Source organism: Aspergillus campestris (genome assembly GCF_002847485.1).
Source record: "Aspergillus campestris IBT 28561 chromosome Unknown P168scaffold_15, whole genome shotgun sequence".
Taxonomy (NCBI): Eukaryota; Fungi; Ascomycota; class Eurotiomycetes; order Eurotiales; family Aspergillaceae; genus Aspergillus; species Aspergillus campestris.
The window spans coordinates 152,938-176,783 of NW_020194350.1; the positions used below are offsets into that span (position 1 = coordinate 152,938).

Consider the following 23,846-nt stretch of genomic DNA (forward strand, 5'->3'; position numbering starts at 1 on the left):
AACCACGCATTCATCCACAGGGATGAAAACAAAGTCATGCCGCCATCCCCAGACGAACCTCCTCGGCGGCCTTTAGCACGCGCGCTGTGGCACTTCTCCCCGCAGTGGTTCCTCGTACCGCAAGGAACCGGCGTGCTGGCCATCGTGCTTCACCAGCTGCACTACCAATTCCACGGGCTGCGCATCATCGCTAAGATCGTCTGGATCTACACCATCGCCTTCCTGGGCATCGCACTGATCCTCTACCTCCTCCGCTGCATCCTCTACCCGCGCCATGTCGGGCGCGAGGTGCGCAACAACATTCTCGAGACCTCCTGCCTCTCCAGCATCTCCGTCACCCTGACCTCCATCTTCGAGATGATCGCCATGCAATATAGCCACTCTGCCAGCCTCGCCGCCTACGTCCTCTGGTGGGTGACCACGGCCCTCGCAATCATCTTCCTGCTCGCGACCCCGTACATCCAACTGAAGCTGCAGCCCCCGGGGCTAGCCCACATTCCGCCCGCCATTCTCCTCCCCGTAATCGCAGCGCTCACCTCCGCCGCCGGTGGAGGCGGCATCTGCATGGCGGCATCAGCACACCTCAGCCACCGACTCTGCGTCCCGGCCGTCGTGGTCTCGTTCTTTGAAATTGGCGTCGGCATGCCCCTCGCGATCGCATTCACTGCCGTCGTCCTCCTCGAACACTTCAAGCGCAAGTCGGCACCTGACAAGGTCTACCAGGACCTGATCATCTGCGGACCGTTTGCGCAGGGCGGGTTCGCGCTGATGGCGCTGGGGGAGGTGGTGCTGAATGGGTCGTTCGCGGACTACGACCGGGGCATGTTCTTGAGCAGTAAGGCGGCCACGCCGGTGGGGTATTTCAGTGTGTTTGCGGGTGTGCTATCCTGGGGGTTTGGCACGTTTTGGTGGCTGTTTGGGTTGATAAGTGTGGTGCATACGCTTGTTGCGCAGGAGGGGGGAATTAAGGAGACGAAGTTTACTATGACTGTTTGGTCGGTGGTTTTTCCTTGGGTTTGTCTTCTTTCTCTTTCTTACTTCCCCATTCTTATTCTTTATTCTTCTATCATGATCAATTCTAATGATATAGGGCGTATATGCAAACTCGGCCATCGAGCTGGGCAAACTCATGGAGTCCCCAGCGTTCTACGTGTGGTCTACAGTGCTGGTGATCCTCATGGTGGTGATTACTATTATTGTCACTCTGCTCACCATCAAAGGATTGATCACTGGAAAGGTGGTGGGTCTGGAACATGGATGGCGGACTACGCCGTTGGATATGAATGGGGATGCAAACCGGTATAAGGAGGCATGATTGTATACTATAGCATGTTTGTACAGTGCACGTAGAATAGACTGTCACTTGTTTGACCCCTGTGCCATATACGGTTTGATGATTGCTACATCCACGGTATTCATTTATAGTTGTTTGTTCGGCTGTCTTCATTACTTGTCTCTAGATATTTATACCCTTACCTTTCCTTCTCCTCTCCCACCTCCTTCTCATCTATCTACCTACATTTATGGACACTATATAGACCTCAAATTTATATACCAGATATCATATACTGGATTTGTCAGTTTTGGAAAGAATGTGAACTTCCTCTCCCAATCACCTACACGGGTGGTTCCCTCACTGGAAATCCTTGGCGCTCATCTAGGAGCTCGATCATATGATACCGACCATTGAAACCAACGGTCTACACACCTTTCGCAGACAAATTTGGGACAAGGAAACATCTTCCTTATATTGTCTTGTTGTCTACGATTAGCATCTTTTCACGGTGCGCCTTCTTTCTGTCTCGGCAAAGGGGTCTTGTCATTTCTGCACGGTATCTATTGACAGCCACTGCTTCAAATCATCAAATCGATATGTCGTCGGGGTCGATATGACTTATATCTACATATATTACTTCGATCATTAACCGCGGTCGTTCTGCTCGTCGTTCCCTATAAGCTACAGGCGATGGGCGTCGCACTGTTTGGTTGCAGCAGCACACTCACTCATCATGGGCAGCTTGTTCGTATTTATACAACCCATGGCGAACAATCCTCGCCCATGGAAAGCTAACAGCTACAAGTGGGCGTTGATCCGAGATAGAGAATGGCAGCTTCAGCAAAACCTGCGCGAGGACTAAAATGATGCACGCCAATATTCACCAATGATAAAAAACCCAGGTCTCTGCCCTGACCCGCGTAACCATACGCAGAGATCTCAATTCCCTGTGTTCCATTCTCCTTGGTTGCTTTTCCACCTCCTCCATGGCTCGGTAGGGTATGTAATGCTTCAACCCCAGTCCCCTCATCCCGCAAGCGCAGGACGACCAGTCGGGCTGCCGACTGTCGTGCTTTTGCACCCTCCGATTTGCATACTCACGACATGCTCGTATCAACCCCTTTGCATGCTTTTCTGTGCATCACTATGCGCTTTCAGTGGTTGAAAGACTGGCTGACATCCCATGCTTGCTTTTAGATGCCTCGCTTATCGAAAATCCGCCTGCACCTGAGGCTATGCATATCCACGCAGCGGTCCTATTGGAATTGACGCATTGATGCTAGTGAATAAAAAAGAGGTCCCTTCTGAGAATATCATAGCAAGACTCGAGCTTCTAGGACAGACCTATGTTCTCCTCTGTCATAAATTCCTTCGTACCGCTATCTATACTTGATTTGCAATATATCCATATTCATACAACCCGTTACAAGCGATTCTCGCCCATGTGATCTTCCAACTCGCGATTGGGCTTTAATAAGGGAGAGAAGAATACGTTACGCGAAACGGCGAAAGAACCATACTTTTACAAGCCAATAGTTCAACTCCACCGGACACAATCGCAATAGTCAAACAATGCTTGACAGGGCAGTCGTCTACATGATATATGTTGGGAGATCAGCCATATCAAGCCTGAACAAAATGACAATACGACATTTTGGTGCAGTGACTGTCAGGTTATGAACCCGGAGCTCAAGGTCGATTTCATCAAGATGGAAACAATCCCATCATCCCACATCATCAAGGCGCTAACAATAGCCGACACCTTATGCAAAATCAACCACAGACAACCCAGATGTGATCAATGTTGGACCGGATATTGAACTGATCATGTCAGCTGCTCAGATCATAGGAGTTCCAAACAAGCGGAAGGGAGAGATCGTGCTAGAGGTGCGCGTCTTCCACCTGACGCGGAGAGCCCACCGCGGTCACGACATGAAGACGAAGGTTCTTGACACCAGGGATGATTTAATCGGGTTTATATCAGATCTGGACCCCGAGGACCCGAGGACCGCGCGGGTGATAATGGACATCCCTCCAATGCTATCGGTATGGCGTTCATAGAGAACCCTCCAGGAACCCTATTACCGTTCTCGTGACAATCTAATATAAGGGCCAATGTGACATCAGGTCGAGCCTGACCAAGCCCCAGCTTTGACTTTGATGCAGTGGCTGTCATATATTGTTGGAAGGATGTAGACCATTCGACAACCAGTCTCTGCATTTCATTCCTTCTATTGCGAAAGTCGTGAATGCAATTGACCAAAGTCAGCTAAGTTGCAGATTATCTAACAGTGTTATCTTCATGCTTCATAAAAACCTACAATCCTTGTTCGTGCACCCCCTGTCCACTTGCACTCGGAGGTCCTGGTGGCTGTCATTCTTCGTCATCAAGTAGATGACAACGGCCCTCAGCCCCGTCACCATTGGGCAACTGCAGCGTCTGCACGCGGGCCTATCCCATATGCTCGCTGTCCGGGGCTACGAACAGGCCAGCCCTGCAGAAATTTCAGCAGTGTTATCTTGATTCTGCACAAAACCTACAATCCTCCATGACTTCAAGAATATCATCGAAATCGCCATTATTTGACATCTCTATTCCCCCACATCAATCATCTTCGGTATCTTGGATTGATGGTTGGTCAATCATCAAATGATCATTTTCAGCCCATTTCCTCCCTAGCAGCCCACACCTTACAACATCACATGGATGCAAATATGATACGTCCACCATATAGTTGACTAGCTACGTGTCTCGCCTGGAAGTCGCAGGAATCTTCCGTATTACGTATCTTATCAAATTTTCACCTTCTGCTGTGTTTCTGCGTTCCGTTGGTAGCTTTAACCCCCACGTCCATCTAACACCATTGAGCTGACACTGTCTATGTACCTACCAGTCCACATGGATTCATTTTCTGGAATATCGTAGACAAGACTTCTCTATCGTTCTCTGTCTCTATTATCTTGCTTTAACCTCTTTTACTTCTAAAAGCCTTTGCTTATTATATGACAGGTAATGGTCAATGGGACAAGGCAATGAAACAAAGCTTGATAGAGTAATAAATCACGATAGATGATTCTATAAAAAAGGAAGTCATACGTACCTAATCATAAACCAAACGCCTCATCCGGACCAACACCCTGACAGCCTCCCATTTGCGTATATTCCAAACACATGATGGATTCATTAAACCTCAATACAAACACTCCGGGATCGCACTCGGCTCGAACCCATGCGCCAGCCACAAATAATTCACTTCCGACCCCATCAGCCCCGCGACATCCCCAGCCAGCGTGCCTATCCCCGGGAAGTCTACATCTTGGGGAAACTCCAGCGGGGTCGGAGGGGCGTTCCCATTTGGGACGGACGATGCTGTCCATTGGAAGTTGCTGTTTTGTTACATTAGCTGGTAAATAAATACATATATGGAAGAAGGGAGATTCAACATACTCTAACCACGGGAACGAATCCACCAGCGACTGACTGGTATCCACGACCGGATCGGCAGCCTGGACAGCCTGTTTGGCGATCTTCATCAAATCCAAGCTCATTGCTTTCCCTGTGGTATAGCCAGCGTGTTCAACCTCGTCGAGACACTGGATGCCGCGGTCGACGACGGCGAAGGTCTGGCGGGTTCGCTCGCGGTCGGTGCCTGAGCTCAGGACATCGTACAGAAGTGTCACGCACGCGGAGACCAGGGAGCAAACGAGCGCACTGTCATACCGTGCGTCGGGAAAGCGGCGGAAGTAGACGTCGTGGGCGAGGTTGATGAGATGGCGGGCGGCGGAGGTGGACTCGTCGATGCACGACTGCAGGCTGAGGCCGCAGGGGGCCTGGTGTTGGGCTTCGGCGGTGGAGCGGAAGAAGGTGGTGAGGACCAGGGCGGGTCGGTACAGCAGCATGCGGATGACGTAGTAGCTGAAGCCGAGGCTGATGCGCTGGACTTCTTGCCAGTCTTCGCCGATGGGGGTGGTGTCGTCGAAGAAGTGGAGGTAGCGGGGGAGGGAGCGGTTGGTGGCTTTGAGGGCGGTGTCGCATTCGAGGCACAGATTGTTGACCTTGGCTAGGTCTGCGACGCTCTTGATGCTGGCTGGGGAGTAGACTTCGATCGAGATGCGGTCTGCTAGCTTTGCGAGGTCGATCATGGATCGGATAAAGGCGCATTCGACGGAGGGCTGGTGGTAGGGGTCGTCTTTGTTAAGGAGGAAGTCGTCTGGGTAGACGGAGTCGATTTGTCGGTCAGAGAATGCGGAGGGTCGCCCCATGACTACGGACGAGATGCGTTCGAAGACGAACGTCGTCCAGAAGGTCAGTCGCAATCTATGGGCGTTGTGGTCGCGTCCGTCGGTGACCTGAGACCGATGCAAGCCCAGCACCATGGCTGTACGGGTGGCATGGCCGAGGTAGAGGTATGCATCATTCTGTCTCATGAGTTGCAGCGAATACATAGCCTGCGACGTTAGCCAGAGTGCAGAGAGACAGGGCAGCAGCCATACCTTGAGTAGCATCAAATGCATGCCTTTGATACTCGGCTCCTGCAAAAATATAGGTCCTTCAGACGCTCTACTAGCGAAATACTCGCCCCACCCATCGACCTGAGCCTCGGGCTGTCGCCCCTTCAGATTGACCAACCGCGCACCGATCGCCAGAACCATAAAGAGAATCTCCTGGTTCTTGGCCGCACGGCCCAGCACAGGCGCCTCCCACATCTGGTTCCACTCGTCCACGATCTCAGAGTGCACGAGAACGGACATTTGCGGATGCATGATCTTGAAATACGCCTCGATAAACATATCTCCCAGAGAGCGGGGGATAAACGCCTGGGACGGGCGCTGGCCGCCCCGCGGGTCCGCGTCGGACCCGGGCATGAACATGAACCGGTCCATGCCCCATTTCTGCAGTCCGTCCGGGACAGAACAGCTGCGACGATCTAGCAGCGATTCGCCGCCAGACGACTGCTTGATCCGCTGGTACACCCGCTGGAGGAAGCAGTACCCGGACGAGGGTCCTGGGCGAGTTAGTCTGATAGAATCTCTAGTTATACTCTTACTTTCTTGGAGGTCAGGGATTACCGTAGAACTGGAAATTTCCCGTCTCAGGATTCGCAACGCCAATACCGGCTCTCAGCTCCTGCTGTCGCTTATAGTGTTCCGGATCGTCCAGACATGCAGAGACCGAATCCTGCGGCGTGATCGGGGACTCCACGGTAGCCGGTAACAAAGCGGCAGGAAGCCTCGGGGGAAGTCCCCTTTCCTTGGCTACACGGGTCCGTCTCTTGCGGATCTGGCCAGTGCGATAAGTGCAGCGGTCTGGATGGCGGGCACAGCCACTGCATGGATGTTCGCCGTTGCATTTGATCTTTCGCGAACGGCAGAGTTCGCAGGCTCGGGGGACGCGGTCCCGGGGTGGAGGGGACATGGTCTGAGAATGAAGCCCGTAACTATTTTTGTGAACAATCTCCAGTTGTCACTTGCGAAATGGCAAGTCAGATCAGAGCTGCAGCATTGGTGGTTTCTAATCAGGAAGCCTGCAGGCTGCGCAGCACTGATTGGCCCGATCCAGTCCTGGGGTGATCGGTTCTATCTGCGACACAAACAGGAACTATTCCATGATGCGATGGACAGAAAGGAATCTGTTCACAAGTCTCTCAATGGCCGAGTCGAGAAAGACTGAGAATTGGGAAGTAGGAATGATGGATGGAAGAGTATCGAAATCACCATCAGTGAGATTGATGACTAACGCTGTCAGGGGCAGTAAATTACAGAAATACAGCCCAAAAGACAGAGAGATGATGGCGTATGGCGTGTATGGGAATACATCAGCAGTTCAATTTGTCAGCGCCTTTCCCAATTGGGAATAACCCTACATGGCCGCGCTTGTGGCTGATATGCATCATTTCATCTGATACTCGCGTCAGCTCAATGCCTCCTTTCAAGATGTAGCAGTTAGATACACGCTTCTGACTGTTCAATACAAGTCTCGCGGTACCATGGGGTTGTCTAACCGTCGGTAGATGTGATCGAGCAGTATCACGAGTTCGACAGCCTCAACAGTGACCTTTTCACAGCATGACAGGCACCCATACATAGTGCATGAGGTTGCGCACTGGTCCATATAACAGTAGCTTGGTCACTTTGTCAGCAGTTGAACAGATATCAAGGAGGCGGTCCCGCGATATCGAGTCGAATTGGGACTGTGCGCGCAGAAGAGGGAGGGAGGGTTCTTTTGGTTTACCAGATGGATGAGAGGTGTCAGATCGTTCGCTGGTCAGTCATTCACAGATAAGTATTGTCTCCAGTAGTGGGCATGGCCACTGCCACTGATAGATAGGATAGGGGCCATTAGATTGATGAGACTAGGTAAAGGTCTAGACAGATTGACGTCGGAATACCGCTCTGGTTCTGTCAATGGCATCCCATGCTTACATGGGTAGATACAGCTCAATCCTGATATCTGTAGCATCCAAGTTGATGTAGATGTTTGTTTTTGTAGAAGCTAGGCGGCATTGTAGCCGTTGGTATAGTGGAGGCATCAATCCCAGCCGATGTATGCTATAACCGAGATCGCATACCACGTCTGAACATATCACCACGACGTTGTCAACACATGGCCATTTAAAAAAGAACCATCAGCAAATAAACCATCATATTAGACACATTGATCAAAAGCTGTCATTGAATCAAGGTGGATGGCAGATCTGGGGTAATCGTCTAATTTAAGCAGGTGGATTAGGTGGGCCAGATATATATCCTATTCCACGATGGCACTAACAGATGGGGTATACACCACGCCACCTCGATTAGGATATCTACCATGATACACCATAGAGAACAGTAATTTTCATTTTACTCCTTGTTTAACTTCCATCCTGTAGTACTGTCTCTCACAGTTTCCCTCTCACTCAATCTACAAAATATACTGTTAAACAAGGCAAGTCAAGCGACGCTAACCCAGCCAGGAAAGCCACCGCCTCAGGCACCGCACACACCGCCGGTCGATCTCAGCCTCAGGCAAGCAGAAGCTCACGTACCCCTGCAGGAGCAGCAGTTCCAGCCGAGCTGCATGCATCAGCATGATATACGACCTGAAGTACATAATATATGCTGTACCACAGGTAGAGCAAATCTATAGCAATCTGCAAGAGACCTCTCAATTCGACCGTTCTACGGGATTCCCAAACAAGAATAATCTGAATCTGGCCAACGGACAAGATCGGAAAAAATCGGCCAGCTGGCAGGAGCTGACCTCGGCGAGTCACTTTCTTATCCCTGCAAACGGCGCCAAGCCAACCAGACCGGTTGCGGCGAGGATCCTTCGGGCGTTCGTCGGTTGCGTAATGGCTATCTATCTTGGTAGCTGTCGCCCAACAAGCAGAGCTCTTGAGCTTGAGCTCAAGCTATGGAGGATCGTGCAGTGGGCAACTGCAGGTCTTGGATGGGCTACTCTCGAGTCTAGAGTCTACGGGGATACGGAAGATAAATACATTTGGGGAAGTTTTTCAAAACAGGAAAGAAAAAAATAAACCAAAAGAAGTAGGATGGAGACGGATGGGTCTCCCATTCCTGAGTCGGACTGGCGGTGATCCGCTGCTGAGACAGGAACGAGATGAGGGCCGAAACACGGTGGAACGGAGCCCCTTCTTATCACCCTCAATGTATCCGTCGGAGTACGGAGGACCTGTCCATAGGACTGTCCCCAAAAAGAGGGATTGAAGGAGTTGGTTCAAGGGAGAACTCAAGTGGACAGGTCAGCTCAGACAGCTCTGTTGGGATGTTTGTTGTTGGTGTTCCATCCAAGAAAAGGGGGACAAACAGACAGGGATGGAAGAAAATTCGGTGGCTGATCTTATTATTTATTCTCATTATGCTAATTAATTATTATGATTATCCTGGTCGAATTAGGAGGGAAAATAAAATAAAAATGATAGGTGCCGCGTTGAGGAATGGTGAAAGAATTAGTGGGAAAAACTTTTTCGGGTCAGCCGGGCATTCCAGGGCCAGTCTTTTTCATCTCCCCCTTCTCCCTTTTCTTTTGATTCTTTGACCTTTCCACCTTGATAGATTGTTCAATTTTTTGCAATTGTATAGACTATAAATAAGTATATATCGTGGTCAAGACAGAAGACGAGAGGATGATGGTTGAGAAGATTCCGACTTCCCTCCAGCCGAGCATCTCGGGTCCAAAGCAGACGACGGTGGAGCCGCATACCGGATTCGGCCCGGTGGGTTTGAAGGGTTTGGAGTCCGAGAAGAACACGGGTTGTTATTGGCCAGGATCCGGGTCTAAGTGGGTCTGGAACCATTTTATCGGACCCATCGGGATCCACTACACTTCTGTTTCTCAATTTCCTCCCTGTCCTTTTTCTGCCTGTTGCTCCCTTTTCTCACCGGTATTTGCTATGGGAGATTGTTCTGGAGATTGATCCTGATGATTTCTGAGGATTGTTGTAGAGGAATTGAGTGAGAGTCTGGTCAGGATGGGAGAGTGTCCTGTGTCCACAGGTCCATGGGAATCCAGTATGGAGACAGGAATGAGTTGGAGGGACAACCGGAATGGAGTGGAAGTCGCACTGCTCAAATCATTGCGCACCAGGTCTCCACTACCAGAGTATCATTGGCCGTACCAGATCCAGCCCCATCCCGAGTGAACCCGAGGAACAGAACCAGTTGCGCAAGTTGACGGATGGCCGGGAGACCGCCAATTCCCAGACCTCCCAACTCTGGACAAACCAGACAGGAAAAAACTAGGGCTAGCCACTAGGACCAATGGGGAGCGATTTGTGTGTGGGAAAGTGTGAAATTTTAGCGGGAAAGTATTTATGTCCTCCGAGGTCTCTGTTGTCTTTTCTCCAGCTTTTTTCTCCCTCCTTCTCCCTCCTTTTTCCTCTTTCTTCCATCCATCTCTCTCTCTTCTCCTCCCACACCCACAAACTCTTCCCATCCTTCACAATGGCCGCTCCTCGTGTCTTCGCCTCTCGTCTGGCCACCACCATGGCCGCGACCTCCAAGGTTGCCCGCCCTGCTGGCCGCATCCAGATGGCCGCCCCTAAGCGCACCTTCACCACCCAGCGCAAGGCCCCCATCACCACCACCTTCCAGACCGCCAAGCGCACCCAGTCTCCCAGCCTGATCCAGGCCAACGCCCGCCAGGTCTTCGCCAACGCCTCGGCCCGCCGCAACTACTCCTCCGAGATCGCCAACGCCATGGTCCAGGTCTCCCAGAACATGGGTATGGGTTCCGCCGCCATCGGTCTCGGTGGTGCCGGTATCGGTATCGGTCTCGTCTTCGGTGCCCTCCTCCTGGGTGTGTCCCGCAACCCCGCCCTCCGTGGCCAGCTGTTCTCCTACGCCATTCTGGGTTTCGCCTTCGTTGAGGCCATCGGTCTGTTCGACCTGATGGTTGCCATGATGTGCAAGTACGTTTAAATTAAGAACGACCGAAATTGAGACCGACATATTCTCTACCTTTTTCTCGTGATTATGGCCGGTTGAGACTGGAGAAAGATCTACCCGAGGAAAAGAGAGGGAACGAAGGGATGAAACTCCAATGAGGAACACAAAATCTACAAAAAAAAAAAGTACACCAATTCCAGCAGATCGTTGACGGATTCAAACCCTCATCAATGGTCTTGTTGGTCCAGCTAGGAAAGGAGCTAATCTGGATGGGTGGTCTTTTTATATATCATGTACTACAATCTTCCCGCATCTCTCTACCAATACATTGTACATATAGAGTTTAAAATGGCCACTAAACCGATTCCTAGCCTGATATTTCTCTGTACTTTGAATTGAATCTTCCCTGATGGCCGATGGCCACCGCTACACCCGGGCCCTTGGAAGGACAGAAAGGCCAGCTGTTAGGAACGGAAGGAATGTCCAGTTGGCGTTAGTTGTGTGGATCCGGATCGATCGAGGACGTCACCATTATTATCATACTTAATATTAATCATTTTCTAATATTCACCATTATCAAAAGATCATATAATAACCTTCCAACCTAGTCATGTGAATGTACAATCAATCATTCAAGACAAGGGCCAGGTAGGAGAGGAACGGAAAAAATGGGAAGGAAGAAAAGATGATGAATCCTCGGTCCCGCCTAAAGCGCATATGACGCCGATCGTGACGATCGTCAATTGAGTTACTTGTTTTCTTGATAACGCAGTATACGGAGTAGCACCACGCTGAGAAAGTAGAGGAAAGGCTAGTGTGTGAATCATCAATTGCATTGTACAATTGGTTTCAATAAGGTCGTCTTATATTTGACAGTCTTGCTGTGACGGAATGGATGGGGTCATGTGACCTCGGCTGAGTTGCCGTCTTTGACTCGACGACTCGTGGCTATCTCGTAACATGATATGATATGATATGACTTGAGGTAGAACAGTATAATCTAGGGCTGAGTACAGCACAACTATCACTACTATAACTATAGACCATAATCTGATATCAATCAGTAGACAGCCGGCCATAAGGATCGGATCACGAAACCTCGGCTGAAGAATCACCCGCTGATAAGATAAGACTGACATCTCATCTTCGTCTCATCACTCCATAAAAATACCCCATTTTATGCTCTTTCATTTACATATTGGCGATACTATTATTATCATGATTATTGTTAAAGAAAATCATTAAGAAAGAAAGAAAGCAAGAAAATGATCCCCCTCTACCCCCCCAACCAAGTCCCCCGCATCAAAAACGCCAAACGTCTCACAACAACACGCACCAAGCAGCTTGTACGCGCCGCAGACAGACCCCACGATGACCCGCCGCCGCCCCCAGGTCTGGGCGAGTGCTGTGGCAGTTCGTGCGATCCGTGCGTGACTGATCTATGGCGGGAGGAGCTGGCTGTTTGGAGGGAGAGGTGGGGGGAGGGGGCTGTGGAGGGGAAGAAAGAGAAAAAAGATGGAAAGGGTGGGAATGGGGAGACGAAAGATGATAGGGTGGAGAGTAAGACAGAGAAGAAGGAGGAGGAAGAGGAGAAGAGGTATAAGGTGCCGGGGAGTTTTGACTGGTGGTATATCTTCCATTCCTCGTTGGTTGACTGCTTGCTAACTTACATAGATGGATGAGTGAGTGTATAATATCAGTGTTGGCTGGAACAATCTTGGTGGTATATACATATAGACAAAGGAGGATACAGTCCATGACTATCTAGAAAGCCATACACACTCAGCTCCCCACCTCGCTCCCACTAGGTGCACTCGCCTCATACTCCAACATCAACTTGACCTCCTTCCCCGGCCGCAGCTTCACCACGAACCGCACCTCGCCATTCTTCCCCAATGACACGCCCCCACTCCCAGACGAAGCATCCATCTCCACCGTCGTCTTATCCCCCTCCTTCTCCAGCCCCGACGGCTTCACTACCCGTACCTTGAGCCTCTCGTCCTCACTAACCGGCACCTGCTCCAGCAGAGTAACCTCCACAGCTGTGGGCTTCGCATTCTTCAGCACACAGACACGCGTAAACAGTGCCATCTCATCCTTCGCGAAGAACACCGACGAGGCACCCAGCCGCTTTACCTTCGGCGGGGAGTACCGCACCACAACGTCGGGGTCAATCCCCATCGACACGCCAAAGTACTCCCCCGGCGTGGTAGGCGGGACGCTGGACGTTCCGATAAAGGTCGCATCAACAGCCATACCGACGGGGCCGCGCAGCAGCGTCACGGCGCTGGTGTTTTGGATGCGCGCGCGCAGGAACGCCGCGGCGCGGTGCTTGGGCACGACGAGGTGCGAGAGCTGCACGTTTTTGAGCTCTAGGTCGGCGAGGACGTGGCGGCGGGGTATGGTGCTTGGTGCGAGCGTGCGTCGGCCGGGGAGGTCGTACGTTGTTGTTAGACCGATTTCGTTCTTGATGCTGTCTTGGTGGTCTAGGGTGGTGGGGTTGTCGTCGTCTAGGATGTTCGGGTCTGTTAAGGATTGTGCGGTTGGAGATGGTATCGTGTTTGCTGGGGGAGCTGCAGCCCCAGCAGTAGGTGGAGGAGGAGCTGCACGAGAAGCTGGAGAACCGGAGGCTCCGCTGCTCATCCCGAACAAGCCCCCCCCGGTTGGTCCTTGCGGGGCTGCCTGGGGGGTGCACGAAAATAACGCCCCAGACACCTGTTGCTGGGCCTTTTGCTGGGCCTGTTGCCGGGCCTGTTGCTGGGCCTGTTGCTGGAGTTGCTGCTGGGATTGACTGGCAAGCATCTGCTGCTGCCCCTGTCGGGCCATGCTGAACAAGGGTTGGAATGGGTTTCCCGATTTGACACTAAACGGGTCCTCTGCCGAGCTGCGCAGCATACGGTCCCACGAGGGGTGTTTGTGGTTGCTGCTCGCATCACCGGCTGCCTCCTGCAACTTGACCTGCCAGGGAACGAGCGCGGGGAGAGGCTCATCGGGTCTGGAGAATGCCGCCTGTGAAGTCGACAGCGTGACGTGGGCATCCTTCCACGTCTCAGCAGTGGCGTTGACAAACTCCGCGCGATACGTCAGCCGGGCAGTCGACTTTGGCGTGTCGATACTCAGCTCGTACCGCGGCGACCACTTCGCCAGATCGACCACATAGCTCAGCTGCAGCGATATCTCCATATCTTTATCGGCCTTGTCTGTAGCAGTCGCGGTCGTCGACGTAGTCGTCGTCGACGAGGCACGCGATCTCAAAGGCACAACATGCCGATCAAGCGAAACAACAACCTTTCGCACCCGATCCGTCCAAAACGCGCGTTTCTTCTCCGCCTGAAACGCCCTCTGCCTTGCCCTCTGCGCCCTCAAACTCTCCTTCCTCGCCCGTCGCTTCTTCTTCTCCTTCGCAGCGCTCTTCCTCCCCTTCAGCATCCTCTTCCGGATCTTCTCCCTCTTCCCCCTCAGCCGCATCAGCTCCCTCTCCGCCCTCCCCTCCGCTGCCTCCCCCTCACAATGCTTCTCCACCTGCAACAGCGACTGCTCCTCATACAGCGCCAGAAAGCGCCCCACCTGCTCCGTCGCCGCAGTCTCCGGCGCCAGCCGCTTCCCATACTCATCCAGCATATTCATAACAGAGGGGCCAACGCGCTTGAGGGCGCGCGCGCGGGCCAGACTAGCCTCCAGACGCACGATATCCTCGTCTAGCTTTCTCGACGCCTCGCTCTCCTTCTCATCGATATCGTCGCTGTCAGACTCATCCGACGATAATGACGAGGAGCTGTCACTGTCTGATAGATCAGGGGAGTCATCGGTGCGGGGTACCACGCCCGTCTGGATATCGGTTATTGTGGCGGGGCCGGAGCCCTGGATGCGGATGGAGTTTGTGTCGACTCGGGGGTCGAGGCCGATGATTGTGAGGTCTGTTTGGTTGGGCTTTTCTTTGATTAGTATATTTCGTTCTTCATTCGATGGAGTAGAAAAAGAATAGAGTAGATAGAAACAAGCACGCAAAGTATGACAATAACAATCAAAAGAATATCAATTCATAGAAGTCAATAAGAAATATGGAAAATACCTTGATACAAGCATGAATATCACGCGTCACCGTCGCGCGGAGAGGCGTCAACGTCACAGATTTAGTAGAGAGATCGGCGAGGAGGATTTGATCGGGCATTATTTTTTCTTTTTCTTTTTTTTTTCTTTATACGATATGTATAGATTTACTTGTAATTGAAACTTTGTAAGTAAAAAAATAAGTAGTAATGCAATGTAGGATAATTGAGTAGATAACTGATAGCACAGTATAGAATAGAAGAGGAGCAGGATACTTAGTACAGTATAATAAGTAGCAAGTATAAGTAAAGTCCCAACTAAAATGAAAGCAAAAGACAACTCTTCCACTAAAAAGAGTAGATTGTTTTTTACAAACTGCAAGAAAGAATGAAGGAAGAAAGAGGGAAGGCTGTTTAAATACTTTCCAGCTAGCAGCTACTAGGCAAGTGGCTGCGAGACAGCCTTGTGTCTGCCTAGCAGTGAGATCATTAGTGGGTTGTTGATGCCGATCCACACGAGGCTCTCTTCTCTGTCTATCATTGTCTGAACTTATTTATGCGGTGTCTATTTCCTCTATAAGAATTTGATCTTCTAATTCAAGATAGTCAGCTAGGCTATTTAGACTCGAGTTATACATAGATAAAGCTTAATAGTGCTGATCTATTAAAATAGATTGTTCAGTAAAACCCATATTATTATGCCATTGTACAGTGGGTAAGATAATGAGTGAATCGACAAGATAAAATACAATAGAATACACCGAATACTTCCTTCTTAAAAGTACATCCCCTATTATTACATCCCCTCAATCAATAGTACACAGTCGATAGTATACATCTCGGCTTAGAACTTAGTTCTTCTCGATCTTGGCCTCGGCCTCGGCCTCGATCTTCTCGTGCTTGGGCTCAGCGACCTGGTGCTGGGGCTCGCGCACATTGCCATCGTAGTAGGTGTGCTTCTCGGAGTGGTAGGAGGAGTCGGAGCGGTCATGCTCGGGGACGACGGGACGAACGACAGTGTGCTCCTTGCCGTCGTTGGTGATGTTGGTGACGGGGGCGGCGACGTTGTTGGACTCGTTGACGGTGGTCGACTGGTGGGTGTTGACGGGGGAGTTGTTGACGGGGGCACCATCGCTGCGCTTGTGGTTGTTGATGTTGGCGACGGGCATGGCGATGTTGTTGGTCGAGCTGCTGGTGTACTGGCTGTTGGAGGACGAGGGCATGTTGTTGGTCGGGCCCTGGCTGGGGTAGCCCTGGCTGGGGTAGCCGTAGCCGCCGTAGCCGTAGTCAGGGGAGCCGTAGGGCTGCTGCTGCTGGGGCTGCTGTTGCTGGGGCTGCTGGGGCTGCTGCTGCTGGGGCTGCTGCTGAGGCTGACCCTGGGCGGGGTATCCACCGTTGCGCTTTTGGTTGTTGAAGCTGGCCACGGGTTGGGCGATGTTGTTGGCCAAGTGGGAGTTGGTCTGGGCGTTATCGGAGGTGGGCATGTTGTTGGACGCGGGAGCATCGCGCTTGTGGTTGTTGGCGTTGGCTACCGGCATGGCGATGTTGTTCTCCTGGTTGGTGTTGGTCTGCGCGTTGTTGGAGGTGGGCATGTTGTTAGTGGGCTGGTCGTAGCCCTGGCCGTAGGGGACACCGTAGCCGCGCTTGTGGTTGTTGGCATTGGCCACGGGCATGGCGATGTTGTTCTCCTGGTTGGTGTTCGTCTGGGCGGTGTTGGAGGTGGGCATGTTGTTAGTGGGCTGGTCGTAGCCCTGGCCGTAGGGGGCACCGTAGCCGCGCTTGTGGTTGTTGAGGTTGGCAACGGGCATGGCGATGTTGTTGGCCGAGTTGCTGTTGGTCTGGGCGTTGTTCGAGGTGGGCGAGTTGTTGATAGGCCCGTCCTGGCCCTGAGGGAAACCGTAGCCGCGCTTGTGGTTGTTGGCGTTGAACACCGGCTGAGCGATGTTGTTGGCCGAGTTGGAGTTTGTCTGGGCATTGTTGCTGGTGGGCAAGTTGTTGAGGATGCCGCCCTGGCCCTCAGGGGCACCGTAGCCGCGCTTGTGGTTGTTGAAGTTGGCGACGGGCATGGCAATGTTGTTGGCCGAGTTGCTGTTGGTCTGAGCGTTGTCAGAGGTGGGCATGTTGTTGGTGGGCTGGCCGTAGCCCTCGCCTTGCGGGACACCGTAGCTGCGCTTGTGGTTGTCCGCGTTGAACACCGGCTGAGCAATGTTGTTGCTCGAAGCGCTGTTCATCTGAGAGTTATCAGAGGTGGGCATATTGTTGGTGGGCTGGCCATAGCCTTCGCCGTAGCCACGCTTGTGGTTGTTGAAGTTGGCGACCGGCATGGCGATGTTGTTCTCCTGGTTGGTGTTCGTCTGGGCATTGTTGTTGCTGGGCATGTTGTTGCTGGGCAGGCCCTGTCCCTGAGGAACGCCATAACCGCGGCGATGGTTGTTGAAGTTGGCCACGGGCTGGGCAATGTTGTTGGACGAGTGGGAGTTCATCTGGGCGTTGTCGTTGGTGGGCATATTGTTGGAGGGCTGGTTCTGCAACAACGGGGCCGCGGGGACCAGGCCAGCGGCAGTCAGAGCGGCAATGAGAGCGGCGGTCTTCATATTGAAGATAAGAGGAAGTTTCCAAGGTGGAAGATTGACAGGCTGGAGACTGGTGGATGAGGTCAAGAGGATTGAAGACTGGTTGAGCTGATGAAGAGAAGGATAGGGGAGGATCCGAGGAGCTTTTTATACCTTGGTCGAGGTCATCTCGAGGGACATCAGTCTCGCGCAGCTTAGGACGACCGCTCCATGATTCCATAGTTTACTACGGAGTACTCCGTACTGATGATCGATATCAGATAGTCTGCAAGGGGAGTGGAGGACTCGGATGACGGCTGAGGTTCGCTCGTCGCTAGTGGTTGACTTCGTCTGATATCACAAAATCCGGCCTCAGCCGGCAAGACGTAGGATGTCGCTACAGGGGATGTGGTATGTCAGTCGCCCTGTCAGGTCAGAAGATCTAAAGTCGGGGTGGATGATCATCACGCAAGGTACGAGCCACTATAATGGCCGAGTTCACGTCTGTGTGGGTTGGATGGGGGTGAAGTGTCGATACTTACCGAGAAGGGTAGACGATGCTTGCCGAGAAAGGTATTTGAGACATGTCAACCGGATATTCGGTACGATGATTGTGAGATCTGCAGATTATCGGATCTCACCTGCGGGGGATATATATAATGGGATATCAGACCATCTCCCCCGGTCCGTAGTGGTATACGGGGTACTCCGTGGAGACAGTCGTCTATCTCAGCTAGCCACGGCCTTGTCTTGTTGGGATGGTGGTGAAATTCCTATCGTAGAAGAGGGATGAAATCGAAAGAATGTTGGATTTCCAAATGCAGTCATTTCAATGGATTGATTAATGGGACGTGATTCCTTACTTCCTGCTTAGTGAGTTCTCAGTTGTGCTGGCACCGTGTTCTGGAATGATACCCCTGGATGATACCTTCTGAAAGATATCTCCTAGATAATATCTGATCGATGTAGTCCAAACACTTTGCTCAGACACTCTGCGGTCTTTCGTCAGGTACTCTATCAACCGGTAGCCGGCTCTGACGATCATATCAAGCATCAACGCGAAACTAAGACCGACCACTTGGTGAGCACTACCGGTGCAGTTGCCAATAAGGGACTCTGATTGCGAATCTATACTCCTCGAGTCTGGTCCACGGTTATAGAATATAAGGTATGCAATTGGCCAATATATCAGTTGGCGTGCAGAGTCGTCCCACGCAGAGTATTTTTTGGAGTCTTCATGTTTTTGCAACTATTCGCAACTTCTTCATAGTCCTGATAATCATCAAATCCATCAATATTTTGACTGTGTTCATCAGTTCCTACGATATACATAGACTCAATAGTAGCGTGACACACTCATTGCAAGCTAAATATAAGATCACCGGGTCGAGGTGTTGCTGTGGTAGATCATTTGTACCGGCTTGGAAGTCATGGCTGTTAGCCGATGCTGTCGATGGATATTTGGTTAGTTGAGTGAATAGACGGTGATATGATTGTGAAATAGATGAAAATTGAATTGATTGATCAAGATATATTAGATCAATTTGAGATGGATGAATGATGATGTGAGGATGTGAGGATGTGAAGATGTAAGGCTGACAAGGCACAATCTGTAGTCATGGTCAGGTGATACCACCACCTAAACATACACAGTGGGTAGTAGGTGATTATTTGAAGCATTCAATTTGAAATTATATCAATCAAGGATATATGCTGTTGATTAGTACTCCGAGCGTATAATATAGGATGTTGTGTACTCCGTACTAATGTGTGTGTTTGGGCAATATATATATAAAAACACCTACAGATATATACCTACGTATATACTTCAGGAAAGCACCATATAAGCATTATAGGCTCTAACCTCATGGAGTATTCCAAACGTACAGACGATCAAACACAAGCACATACTATCTAAAATCATGCCACTTACAAACAATATATAGAGTAAACCAATCAATCCCAAGTGACGCGACAAAACCCGACCGCAAAAGCCGCAAAAGCCGACGCAAGTACGAAGACCGATCCAGAACATACAATCCAGAAACTTTGATTGGAAGGGGAAAGAGGGAATCAAAGGAGAATCTACATATATACAGATAAAGAGAAGGAGAAATAAGAAGAATGGAATGATGTTGCATCCGGGCGACGAAACGTGGTATGAGGTCATGACATTCTTCGTATATAACCTTGTGTGTCCCCAGTATTTCCTACGTTTTTGCTCATCATATTGTAATCTGTCTTTCTATAATATTTCTACATATTATATATATTTATTTTATTTATTATATTTATTATATTCATTGATATATATATAAAATGACAGTCTACCCCCCAGCCTTCCACATCGCCCAAGCGGTGGGCCTGACGGGCGCCGCCTGGCTCTCCGGTACCCCCCTCTCCCTCTTTCCCCTCTACTACTATAAGCAACAACTAATTAAATAGGAAACATAAGCACATACAGCGCAGCGAGCATCCCCGCCATCCTCGAATCGACGCGCTCAGGCACCATGACACCCACATCAGCAGCGCAGATCTGGCGGGCAATGTACGAGCGCGGCAAGGCGCAGAACCCGCCGATCGCGGCAGTGACGGCAGTGGCGCTGGGGTATCTGTCGTGGGCGGTGCGGGCGGGCAGTCGGTTGGCGCCGTTGGTGCGCGGCGGGGCGGGGATACTGTACGGGGCGGCGGCGGTGTTGACGGTGGGGATTGTACCGTGGACGATCGTGGGGATGTCTGCTACGAATGGGAAGTTGTTGGAGGTTGCTGATGGGAAGGGGAAGGGGAGGGAGAAGGAGGTGGAAGGGTTGTTGGAGAGGTGGAGGGTGTTGAATGCGGTGCGGGCTGCGTTGCCTTTGTTAGGGGGGGTGGTCGGGTTCTGGGCATCGTTGCCTTGATCTATATTAACTTTGCTCTGTCACTAATAAATTGGGCTGTTCTTTGTATCCTATCCAGGAGAAAGTGGTGTTGTGGAAATGAGTGTTACCTCGGTGCGATCGGCATAATCGGCGATGAAATGCCAAGCACCGGTGCTTTTCAGTCAGAAATCAGGAATACGAATCGCCCGAATCAGCCTGTGGGAAGAACTAGTATATATATAGCAGCGCTAAGTGTACTAAGTGTAAGGCTGGTTCCTCCACTACCTTATATATCACTCGCACGTTCCTTATTCTCCGTCTCAATTGATCTATCATACAATCATAACTTCTATGCACGAATATCAACCGACACCATGAGCGTCAGCGATACTGAGAGTATCCGAGGGTAATGATCCTATACCCCTATACCTCAATATCAACATACTAATATAATATAAAGAAACCAATTCCAAACCACCCAAACCTTCCCCCTCGCCCACCCTCCCCCTCCCAAATCCCAAACCACCCACCGTCTGCGACTCACCCCGCGACGACTCCTCCAACTGCAACAACTGTCCTCCCGAAACACCACCACCATCAACACCCCCGCCCTCATCCCCGTCCTCGACCTCTTCCGCCCCGCCCGCCTCTCCAAACCCGTCCTCCCCACCGGTCGCAAAGTCCGCGGTCAAGATCTCTACTTAGCACAGAATGAGGGTTTCTCGGGTCTCTCTTTTTCATCCGACAGTAACAGCCACGCGAAGCGGAAAGCGGCAGGACGGTCGAAATTGAGTCGTTCGCTGTCGCGCTCGTTATCCACGAAACCAACCAGTGGAAAGAGCAAGAACAAGAACAAGAACAAGAAAAAAGACACAGAAACAAATGGAACCGAACCGGCGATCGCTCGACCAGGCCCAGAAGTAATAGTCAGCGTACTCCACCGCGGGCCGAACCAGTCCCAGTCCCAGAAAAAGAAGAGCAAGAACAAGGACAAATCCCCCAAACAATCCCCCCTAGAAGAGAACGGCAAAGAAGAAAAAGAAAAAGAAGAGATCACCTTCCCTCTAGACGGTACAACCTGGACCGCCTCGCGCTCCCCAGACGGCTCCAGATACCGCTTCGAGATGCGGCCCACCTCAGAACACCACCACACGTCTATCGCGCTGGAGTGGGAGAGACGGCTTCCCAAGAATGCCTCCTCGGCTGGGTCGAGCCCTGCTGGTTCTACTACCGGGAATGCGAATGGTACTACCAGTGATGCGAATAATAAAAGTCGGTTTGTATTATGTATCGCGGAATCAGGCATGCGCAAACCCTGGCTGGCGACGTTAACAGCGAAAGGCGTGCGCATCGGGTCCTGGGATCGCGCGCAGCGGGAGAGACTCTGTGGGTGTGTTGGGTGGAGGGAGGAGGAGGCGGATGCGGGGTTCTACACGCTTGTTTTGACGCTGGGGGTGTGGGTGGGTGTTGCGGAGGGGTGGGTTTCTTATTAGCTTCTTTTTATCTATTCTATTCATATATCCCTGGACATGCGATGATTTGTATTCTATCATTTTCTGATATAGATATATTGGTAGAAAGGAAGAAAGAAGGTATTAAATACCATCGTGAATCCCCTTCTCCACAGCCGCGATTTGCAGTCCCAGCAACAGCGAGTAATACCGACACAGCGCCAGATTCCCACCCATAAACCAGAATCCAGGGTGTCCGCTGCGCTGCCACATCGTGCGCACCTCGCCCTCGGCATTAAACCCCCAAACGCTGTTAACCCGATCCGCGACCTCATCGCCGAACATCTCCCGTGCCTGCGTGCGCATATTCTGGTACCCCGTCGCGAGGACGATCTCGTCTGCCTGAAGCTCGCTCCCGTCCGCCAGTCGCAGTCCGCTAGGCAGAATCTCCGCGATCTCCTGCCCCTGTCGCACGGCGATTTTCCCCTCTGCAATGAGCCGGCTCGCCCCGACATCAATGTAGTACCCGCCGCCGCGCTGGAGGTACTTCATCAGGAGGCCCGAGTCATCCGGGCCGCGGTCAACGCGGAACCCAGCGCGCGCCAAGCCGTCCAGCACAGCCGCGTCGTTCTGCGTCGTCGCGGTCGTGATCTTCGCCTGCTGCGCCTTGAACAGCTCGGACGGGATGCTCCACAAGTAACAGTCTGCTTCGTCGGTAGGCGGCGCGCTGCCGTCGTACAGGCCCTTCAGCGCGATGTTCGTGATGGACGACGAGGTCACCACGCAGGTCGAACTGCGCTGCACGATCGTCACCGTCCAGCCTTTCTCCGTGTAGTCCTGCGCGATGTCGTGGGCCGAGTTGCACGATCCGACGACCACCGCGTGGCGGCCTGTGCCGTTGGCGTCGGCGCCGGGAAAGTCCGAGCTGTGGCAGATGCGACCGCCCTGGAAGGAGTCCATGCCTTTGATGGAGGGGAGGTTCTTCTTGCCCGAGTGGCCGGTGGCCTGGATGACGTGGCGGGGGTGGAGCGTGCGCGTTTCAACGCTGCCGTCTGGGCGATGGCGGTGCAGGGTCAGTGTCCAGGTGCGGGTTGCGTCGTCGTAGGACGAAGACTTGAGCTCTGTGCGCGTCCACACGTTCAGCTCGAGTAGCTTGGCGTAGCATTCGAAGAACTCGGCGAGTTTGTCTTTCGGCGTGAAGATGGGCCAGTTGGGCGGGAACGGCACGTACGGCATGTGGTCGAACCAGACTGGGTCGTGGAGGACGAGCTGGTGGTAGCGCGTGCGCCAGTTGTCGCCGATGGCGTCCTCTCGGTCGACGATTAAAGTGTCGACGTCGAGCATTTTCAGTCTGGCGGCGGCTGTTAGGCCGGATTGGCCGGCTCCTGTGCAGTGTCAGTGACTCTTTGCTGATTGAGATACATAGGAAGAAGGAACCAACCGATGATGACGACTGCCGGCTCCTTGTTTTCGAAGTTGATGTCGGCTGTGCGCCGGTCCTGCCAGTTTTTGCGGCCTGTCTGCTCGCCGTGCTGCACGCCGACCGGTCGTCGGTCGTTGATTTTCGCCTCTGCGCCAGTGAGCTCCCGCAGCGACGTGAAGCAGGTGAAGATCTTCCACCCGTCCGTTTCAGCGAGCCGGACAACGCCCCAGCCGGAGCCAACGGCAGTGGTGACAGACACGAAGAACTCAATCCCGGTGACGTCTCCAAAGGCATCAATGGGCCCGACATGGGGCGCTCGAAATGGAGACGAGTGGTCTAGTTCGAGTTTGATCGGACTGGGATGGTCCGCCAGGAACTTGGCGACGTTCTGGCTTCCTTTGACGGTGCGGAAGTCCCACGAGAGACAGAGATGGTCTCGCCAGAAGCCATCGTCGAGGAAGAGACTCGAGATGCTGTTGTAGTCCTTCTGGGAGAGGGCGGTGTTCAGCTTGTCGATAATCTCCGTGGCTACCTGCTCGGCGTTGACGGAGGTGGATGTGCTGGAGGGGGGGAACTTCCCCACGGGGAGGTTGACGGAGCCAGGCTCGACGCGGTTTCTAGATTCTGTAGCCATGTTACTGTGGTGAAGGTGAGGAACTGTGAAGAAAGTGGGAGGAAATGGAGTAAATGAGGAGTGGACAACAGGTGGATATGGGATGCGGGGTAAGGATCAACCAGTTCCTCAGCTGTGTGCGTGACGTGTTCTGCAGCTGCAGAAGTTGCTGACAGACTGCATCTTCTTATTCAGTATGCATTTGCACAAACAACTTTATCTGCTTGAATCAAT

At 52.0% G+C, this 23,846-nt stretch overlaps 10 protein-coding genes across 10 annotated transcripts; 6 read left to right on the forward strand and 4 right to left on the reverse strand.

The window, feature by feature from the left end:
- Positions 1 to 7: 7 nt before the first annotated feature.
- On the forward strand, positions 8 to 1,361 carry P168DRAFT_276132 (putative malic acid transport protein). Its single transcript, XM_024835534.1, has 2 exons — positions 8 to 1,014; positions 1,091 to 1,361. The coding sequence occupies exons 1-2, from the start codon at positions 37 to 39 to the stop codon at positions 1,313 to 1,315; spliced, it is 1,203 nt and encodes a 400-aa protein (XP_024688848.1). The 5' UTR covers positions 8 to 36; the 3' UTR covers positions 1,316 to 1,361.
- Positions 1,362 to 4,467: 3,106 nt separating this feature from the next.
- P168DRAFT_313460 (uncharacterized protein) lies at positions 4,468 to 6,692 on the reverse strand (the record flags this gene model as incomplete). The annotated part of the gene is made up of 4 exons (XM_024839664.1): positions 4,468 to 4,663; positions 4,725 to 5,725; positions 5,771 to 6,282; positions 6,347 to 6,692. 4 exons carry the CDS (start codon positions 6,690 to 6,692, stop codon positions 4,468 to 4,470), a joined length of 2,055 nt encoding a protein of 684 aa, XP_024688849.1.
- Positions 6,693 to 9,639: 2,947 nt separating this feature from the next.
- P168DRAFT_75033 (ATP synthase subunit C family protein) lies at positions 9,640 to 11,038 on the forward strand. Its single transcript, XM_024842130.1, has 2 exons — positions 9,640 to 10,959; position 11,038. The coding sequence occupies exon 1, from the start codon at positions 10,040 to 10,042 to the stop codon at positions 10,697 to 10,699; it is 660 nt and encodes a 219-aa protein (XP_024688850.1). The 5' UTR covers positions 9,640 to 10,039; the 3' UTR covers positions 10,700 to 10,959; position 11,038.
- An 814-nt stretch (positions 11,039 to 11,852) lies between these two features.
- On the forward strand, positions 11,853 to 12,395 carry P168DRAFT_75046 (uncharacterized protein). The gene is made up of 2 exons (XM_024842131.1): positions 11,853 to 12,293; positions 12,341 to 12,395. Coding segments are annotated over exons 1-2 (363 nt in total). The 5' UTR covers positions 11,853 to 11,931; the 3' UTR covers positions 12,342 to 12,395.
- A 53-nt stretch (positions 12,396 to 12,448) lies between these two features.
- Positions 12,449 to 14,837, reverse strand: P168DRAFT_276143 (uncharacterized protein; the record flags this gene model as incomplete). Its single annotated transcript, XM_024835535.1, has 2 exons — positions 12,449 to 14,596; positions 14,739 to 14,837. 2 exons carry the CDS (start codon positions 14,835 to 14,837, stop codon positions 12,449 to 12,451), a joined length of 2,247 nt encoding a protein of 748 aa, XP_024688852.1.
- Positions 14,838 to 15,566: 729 nt separating this feature from the next.
- P168DRAFT_322321 (uncharacterized protein) lies at positions 15,567 to 17,309 on the reverse strand (the record flags this gene model as incomplete). The annotated part of the gene is made up of 1 exon (XM_024840558.1): positions 15,567 to 17,309. One exon carries the CDS (start codon positions 17,307 to 17,309, stop codon positions 15,567 to 15,569), a length of 1,743 nt encoding a protein of 580 aa, XP_024688853.1.
- A 939-nt stretch (positions 17,310 to 18,248) lies between these two features.
- Positions 18,249 to 18,837, forward strand: P168DRAFT_75054 (uncharacterized protein). Its single transcript, XM_024842132.1, has one exon. The coding sequence runs from the start codon at positions 18,438 to 18,440 to the stop codon at positions 18,738 to 18,740; it is 303 nt and encodes a 100-aa protein (XP_024688854.1). The 5' UTR covers positions 18,249 to 18,437; the 3' UTR covers positions 18,741 to 18,837.
- A 749-nt stretch (positions 18,838 to 19,586) lies between these two features.
- Positions 19,587 to 20,164, forward strand: P168DRAFT_244203 (DUF1772 domain-containing protein; the record flags this gene model as incomplete). Its single annotated transcript, XM_024833916.1, has 2 exons — positions 19,587 to 19,656; positions 19,713 to 20,164. The coding sequence occupies 2 exons, from the start codon at positions 19,587 to 19,589 to the stop codon at positions 20,162 to 20,164; spliced, it is 522 nt and encodes a 173-aa protein (XP_024688855.1).
- P168DRAFT_336866 (uncharacterized protein) lies at positions 19,861 to 21,618 on the forward strand (the record flags this gene model as incomplete). The annotated part of the gene is made up of 2 exons (XM_024841732.1): positions 19,861 to 20,531; positions 20,586 to 21,618. The coding sequence occupies exons 1-2, from the start codon at positions 20,284 to 20,286 to the stop codon at positions 21,616 to 21,618; spliced, it is 1,281 nt and encodes a 426-aa protein (XP_024688856.1). The 5' UTR covers positions 19,861 to 20,283.
- A 102-nt stretch (positions 21,619 to 21,720) lies between these two features.
- P168DRAFT_276146 (flavin-containing monooxygenase) lies at positions 21,721 to 23,633 on the reverse strand (the record flags this gene model as incomplete). Its single annotated transcript, XM_024835536.1, has 2 exons — positions 21,721 to 22,961; positions 23,018 to 23,633. 2 exons carry the CDS (start codon positions 23,631 to 23,633, stop codon positions 21,721 to 21,723), a joined length of 1,857 nt encoding a protein of 618 aa, XP_024688857.1.
- Between the last annotated feature and the right edge of the window lie 213 nt (positions 23,634 to 23,846).